Here is a 6,735-nt window from a genome sequence, read left to right as displayed (position 1 = left end):
TTGGATTTTATTTACCCAAAATTATATTTTTTTTAATAACATAAGGCAAAAAATATTGTACAATATTATAAGCTCCAGCACTCCTAATTCCTCAAAACCTCAAAAGTAACCCAGGCAGCCCGCAAGTCAGCGCCTCAATTATTCATCATCACAAGCTACACACTGATAAGCCAAGCAATATCCAAAGACAAATTTCAACTTTTTGGCCCACAAATAGGATCATGATCAGCTCTTCTAGCTAGCAAATTATCCTCTAAAGAATGAAACTATTCATCACGATCCCGCGTGATTGTCACAGTAAGCTTCCTGCAAAGTTCAATAAATAAAAACCCAAGTCAACAGAGTTAAACCCACGTGAAAGGTGAATATAATACAATCTTCCCGAACTTCCCAGAAAAGAAGTAGCGAAATTATACCAAGTTACCTGCAGTATTTGTTCAAGAACCAAAAAGTTCATGGGTTGTGGCGATAGTTGACTTTGCTGTAAAAGGGTCACGTATACAATAACTACTTGCGTTAAAAGTTGAGAAAAATCGCGTCAAAAATGTGAATGAATGAGTTTCTGTGAAACGACAGTGAAGGTCGTACGGATCAGGAGTCGGATTCGGGAGCTGCTGTGTTTGTTTCTTTGCTACAAGTAGACGGGCTATGCTGACCAAATCCAACCTTTACTTTTATCTCTCCATGTCTAATTACGATGAACAAATATAGAATTATTAGTACTTCTATATCTGTATACATGTGTGCGTAATGGCACATGCAAAACGTGAACTAAGATGTCTGGATTCTTTGAACCAGAAGCTCTTGGATTGGCTGTTTTGTCGCCAATATTTGAACAGATGAACGGCGAAGAAATCTTTTTATTTTTAGCCTGCTAAATTACTCAATTTTGATATTATATTCTAACGTAATAAATCAATTTTCGAAATTCATGAACTTATTAAAAATTGAATAAATAGACACGTGGGAAATATACAATGATTAATAGCAAGCCATACAAAACAAAAGTTTAAATAATTAAAAATTCAATAATAATTAATTAATAAAAATAATCCAAGGAAATTATTTTAATATATATTAACGAGCCATAACAAAACCATAATTAGCAATACAAATTTAATTTTAATATTTTAAGTATTAGTAAGACACAAAAACCGTATGAATAATAATTAATTAATTAAATTTATGTAAGAAAATTATTTTAGTATTAGTAATCCAGGACAAAAGCTAAGCCACACAAAAACCAATAACTCAATGTATATCAATGACCGAACATTATTTAGTCACATTTAAAGCGGAAAATTCACAATTCAAAATGATATATCTATTATTAGTTTATAGACAAAAACTTGTGTGAAACAATTTTACAGGTCGTATTTTGTGATACGGATATTTTATTTAGGTTATCCATGAAAAAGTATTACTTTTTATGCTAAGAGTATTACTTTTTATTGTAAATATCGATAGGATCAACCCGTCTCACAGATAAAGATTCCGTCTCACAAGAAACCTACTCTAATTTATATTAGTATATATATAGATAATAAATAGATATTTTTAGATTAGATTAGATTAGATAAGGCATAATTTTTAATATTTTCTCTATTATTTGAAAATATGGGAACACATTTTGTCGATTTTTTTTATCAGACTTTTGTTGATCAGATCAATTTTAACTTTGGAAATACTGTTCTTTCCTTTAAGGCCATTATGGGAAATAAAACCATTAAGTGAGTGCAAGTCACTGTCCGAATCTATAAATATATGAAAGGTCCTGTGAATTCTCAAGTAACATATAAAGAAATATATGATTTATTATCTCAGCTTCTTTCTTTTTTTCTTCTCCAAATTATTCACAGATTTATAGAGAAAATATTATATTCACAATCCCTATTCACGGGCTCTTCTTCCTTCTTGCTAACGTTTTCTTCAACCCTTTGAATATTTTTCCAAACCATATCAAATTCATCACAGATAAAGCAGAGGGAACCACAAGTAGCAACATCACTCCAGTTGTATGCATTTGCTTCACCTGTTGTATTCCGACAAGGAGGATGACACGAATGGAATCCTTCGTATATCATTCAGAGTGCATTGGATCGAGTTTCGAATGCATTTTTATTGTTCAGTTAATTTAAACAAAGGAAATTCAAATTCATCTCCGGCTTGATTATATTATAAATCGTACTAATCACAATAGATTTCAGATTCATATAAATACCATAGTCATTTTCATTGTGATAATACTATTGTATTGTAAATAAGTAGGAGATCTATTTGATTTTCTTTATTTAAGTAATGTAAACAATGAAAAGGCATTCTAAATCATAGATTTCCAGTCTCGATCCAAATGCACCCTTGATTAATACAATGTAAAAATGGAGTTAAGAAACATAAAAAATTAAAAATGTCATAATAAATATATGGCAGCATTATGAAGTTGGCGGGATTACCTGACCATAATGCACATACACATGATAAAACAGGTAAACGGACAATAAAATTCTTGCAACCTGCTAACATGGCGTTTAAAAAACCATGCCTAATTAGATGCTAACTAGACAAGGTTTCGCAAATGAAATTGATCCACAAAAGGAAAATAGAAAAGGCATAATTGCTTCTTTTACCAGCCATGATATGAATATAATGATTCCATTCGTAAGATATACACTGGAATTCTTCATTCCAGCTTCATCTAGATACCTGTTCAAAAGAAAGAATCGAAGAACATCAAATGATTGCAGATGCGAGCAAACTTCTCACAAAAGCTGAAATTTTACCATCTCAAATTGATCCAAGGTGTGGTTGCCTCGGATATTGATAACATGTAAGTGTAAAGCTGTCCCTCACCGGTCAACATGGCGTAGCACAAGCCCACCACAGAGAGAAGATGGTGAATGACCTGAATGATTGAAAGCCATTACCATTTTTGAAAGTTTTGTGTGGACTGTTCATATCAGAAGTACTTAACAGAAGCAAAGGCACTTACATATTCCATCCCGCCTAAAGAAGGATAAAACCAAAATATCATGCCAAGATCAGAAAAGAAATAACCGGTAGAAACCTATCAAAGAAAGATGAAAATGAATTCCCAGAATATTCAAGTCTAAAATTGCATCTCACACGAGACAAATTTTGGAGATTGAATCTTTTTTTCAGTTCATTAAGTAATTGTGTAAATATCACAAGCCCGCTGGAAACATGGAACTCAATGAACATGTATAATAAAGTTCAAATCACTAACCTCCCATAATAGTCAGAGATATTGTTACGGGAAGAAATATCATTGAGCTCAAGCCCGGAAGAGAAACAGAAACCCAAGAGAGGAGCCCATAATCTATAGGGCCTACCAAAGAGGGCCCAAAAAAGCACAAGGGAAAGAGAGAGCAGTAGACCGTTATGCATGGCCATGGGACATAAACGAGGGGGAGGTGGAGTTTGAGAGAGAGACGAGAATTTAGTTTTGTGAGAGCTAGCTTTGATAGGGCAAGGAGGATTTCTTTCTTGAGTGTGGAGAGTTGAGTTCATTGTATTTTCTTTTCTTAGTCCTGCAAGACTACTGATTATAGCATTGTTCTTTTAGTTCAATCATGAGATCCGTCTATTTTTCTTCATAATTCTGTGTGTTGCTGCGCTGGAGCTCTTAAGAGTTTTTTTTTTTATAGGAAACATATATTTTATTTAATCCAAATAGACCATTACAATAATAAGCGGATGAGTTTTCCGCGAAATAAGAGAAAATACAACAATTAAGTCAATACGTGACGAACTTCCAATCCCTAACCACATCCGAGATAGTTAAATGACCCAATTCTTTGATATTTCTTGTTGAATGCGCCACCCTGAATTTCAGCACTTCCCAAACTTTGTCTACCGAATCAGACGAGTCGTTGAAAATTCTGTTATTTCTCTCGAGCCATAACGTCCAGAACGTGAAATGAACAACCATATACCAGAAAGTCTTCACTGTAGCCCCCTTATGAAAGCCCGGATCTACGATGAACATATCTTTGGCCCTCCTCGGAAAAATCCAAAAGAATCTCAGCTCTTGCATCACCTTAATCCAAACGCTTCTTGAAAACGAACAATGTACCAATAAATGATCCTGATCCTCTTCGTGGTTTTGACATAAGCACCACTGTGGCCGTAAAGCACATGATGGCCATCTTCTTTGCACTAAATTAGAGGTCTGCAGCTTGCCCAGAGCGACAATCCACGAGAAAATTTTAATCTTTTGCGGGATAGGCACTTTCCAAATATGTTTATATGGGTAGAAGACAGGAAAGTTATGGAAAGGAAAAAATGACTCGTAAAAAGAGTGGACAGAAAACAAACCCGTAGAATCCCCCAACCACACCCTACTATCCTCCGCATCCAACTCAATTCTAACCGAATGAAGGACTCCCAGTAAATCACCAAACTCCCTCAGCTCTATCTCATTAAGATGTCTCCTAAAACGCACGTCCCAACGATAATCACGACTTACTCCTAAATCAAAAACCTCAATAAAATTTCGAATTGGCTTATTGATGACGGTGCAAATCCTAAACAAAGAAGGAAAGCGTTCTTTGAAAGAAAGACCCCCCCCCCCCCCCCCCCCCAAACATCCTCCCAAAACCTAATGTAATTACCCCCTCTCAAAACAAACCCACTCAACTGTTGAATTGCCGGGAAAGAACGAGAAATAAATTTCCAAGGGCTTCTGAAAGTTGCGTTTCTGGCCAATCCCAAGTCCCATCCATTCTCTTGAAGACCATAAATGCTCTTAACGACGTTCTTCCACAACTGCTCATTTTCCTCTGTCCCTCGCCACCACCATTTCCCTAGTAACGCTTTGTTTCTCAAACCAATATTCCCCAATCCTAGCCCTCCCCTATCATTTGGTCTGCATAGTTGGTCCCATCCAACAACGTGACAACTCTTATCCCCGTCCGCTCCATCCCACAAGAAGTCCCGCATCATTTTTGGAAGTGCTGAAATTCAGGGTGGCGCACTCAACAAGAAATATCAAAGAATTGGGTCATCTACCTATCTCAGATGTAGTTAGGGATTGGAAGTTGGTCACGTATTGACTTAATTGATGTATTTTCCCTTATTTCGCGGAAAACTCATCCGCTTATTATTGTAATGGTCTCTTTGGATTAAATAAAATATATGTTTCCTATCAAAAAAAATTATGTCAGATATATTTCAGAAATGGATGTTTCTCCTCTCATAAAGTTGGACTCAGCATACTAATACACTGAAAATTTAATATCTTGAAAAGATATACTCACTCCCAAAGTAAATGACGACAATGTCGAACGTCGAAGAGTAATTGGACCAACGAACTTGTCGTTTGAATAGAGATCCGACCAGAATACAAAGTACAGTGATGCATTTGTAATAAATATGGCATGAAGTGTCGACATGGCTCTGCAAAATAGGTAAACATAATTTAAAATTCAAGCAAAGAATTTAAGGTGAAGTTCAGGGGCTAAAGGTCACCGGTTATTCCATTCAATTTGTCGATATTCTGAAAGGCCAGAATAGCTTTTGAAGTAAACTGCACCAATCAGCCAGCTAAGACCATAAACCTAAACATCAATAAATTTTAAAACAAAACAACCCATTATAAGTATGAATGATTCGTGCATTCTAGAGCTAAGGAGAATAGGAGATCATTGACCAAAAAAGGGATGTGGTTCAACTAACATAATTGGTTAAAAAATACTGAGATTTGATTCATGGAAAGGACTTGTGTGTTCATACCATTTTGCAAGCAATAATGCCAATGATGACAGAAGAGCAGACAACAAGGGAATCGGTAAATACATAGTCCTGTGGAAGCAGCTCAACTATGCTTTGGGTAGATCTGATCACCATATTAGTTTCTTAAAATGGCAGCGTCAATATATGTTCCTGCTTCAACACAATAGTTGCTTTATTGTTAAAGTTTCCTCAAAAAGCTTATTATAGATTATACAAATATCAATAGAAGAGGGAATTGCATACTCTTCATTAAGACAAAAGAAACAAACCCAAGAAACTTTTCAGGCAATCCAGTAATCACAATAAAAGAAGAACACCCCCGCAACAACATAACAAATTACTACATGTAATCATGATCAGAGGATGTAATGAACAAAACATCACCCGGGGAAACCAGAGAAAAATAAATTAAGAATAGGAAAGGAAGAAGCAAAGATAACATTTTAGCTACACATACCAGAAGACAATCGGAGAAAAGGGACTGAAAATGGGTTTTTGGCTTTCCTTTTTTTATACAGTTTTGTATTCCTGAACGAATTATGTGGACATTATCTAACTCCCAAGTAACGGAGGCGGGTTTTTGACGCTCGTCTAAGCGTCTTTGATTCCAAGAATATTTGTGAATCTGTAATAAATGTGGATGGATGTCTGCCCAGGATTATTAAGTATTAACAAATAAATAAATGATAAGAATGTCCATAATTATTTTTTATTTACCAAAATATCATAATTATTTTTAAATAATCAAAATAGATAAAAATAATCAAACTAGACTAACTAATTTAATTGAGTAGAAAGAAAAACGAAATTTGAAGTCAACATCAAACTGATTTTTTTAATGAAATTTGAATAATCACTATTTTTAGTGACTAAGGATAGAGACAACAATCGGACGGGTTTGGATCGCTAAAATAATTTATTTTAAAAAAATGCTTTAAAATAAATAAATTATTAAAGTTACTTTTAAATTTATATTAATAATAT

At 34.7% G+C, this 6,735-nt stretch overlaps 1 protein-coding gene across 5 annotated transcripts; it reads right to left on the bottom strand.

The window, feature by feature from the left end:
- Window positions 1–1,714: 1,714 nt before the first annotated feature.
- On the bottom strand, window positions 1,715–6,409 carry LOC140965180 (uncharacterized). 5 transcript variants are annotated; one of them, XM_073425281.1, is made up of 9 exons: window positions 6,209–6,409; window positions 5,815–5,901; window positions 5,488–5,576; window positions 5,277–5,415; window positions 2,990–3,064; window positions 2,781–2,902; window positions 2,628–2,703; window positions 2,454–2,516; window positions 1,715–2,032 (listed from the first exon to the last, which is right to left on the bottom strand). In XM_073425281.1, exons 2-9 carry the CDS (start codon window positions 5,863–5,865, stop codon window positions 1,895–1,897), a joined length of 753 nt encoding a protein of 250 aa, XP_073281382.1. In that variant the 5' UTR covers window positions 5,866–5,901; window positions 6,209–6,409; the 3' UTR covers window positions 1,715–1,894. The 5 variants fall into 5 exon arrangements, with proteins under 5 accessions (XP_073281382.1, XP_073281379.1, XP_073281380.1 ...); XM_073425278.1 differs by having other exon boundaries at window positions 1,718–2,032; window positions 5,752–5,904; XM_073425279.1 differs by lacking the exon at window positions 6,209–6,409 and adding an exon at window positions 5,995–6,143 and having other exon boundaries at window positions 1,718–2,032; window positions 5,752–5,901.
- Between the last annotated feature and the right edge of the window lie 326 nt (window positions 6,410–6,735).

This window comes from Primulina huaijiensis, chromosome 18 (assembly GCF_012295235.1).
Source record: "Primulina huaijiensis isolate GDHJ02 chromosome 18, ASM1229523v2, whole genome shotgun sequence".
Lineage (NCBI taxonomy): Eukaryota > Viridiplantae > Streptophyta > Magnoliopsida > Lamiales > Gesneriaceae > Primulina > Primulina huaijiensis.
This window is presented reverse-complemented; position numbering and strand designations above follow the sequence as displayed.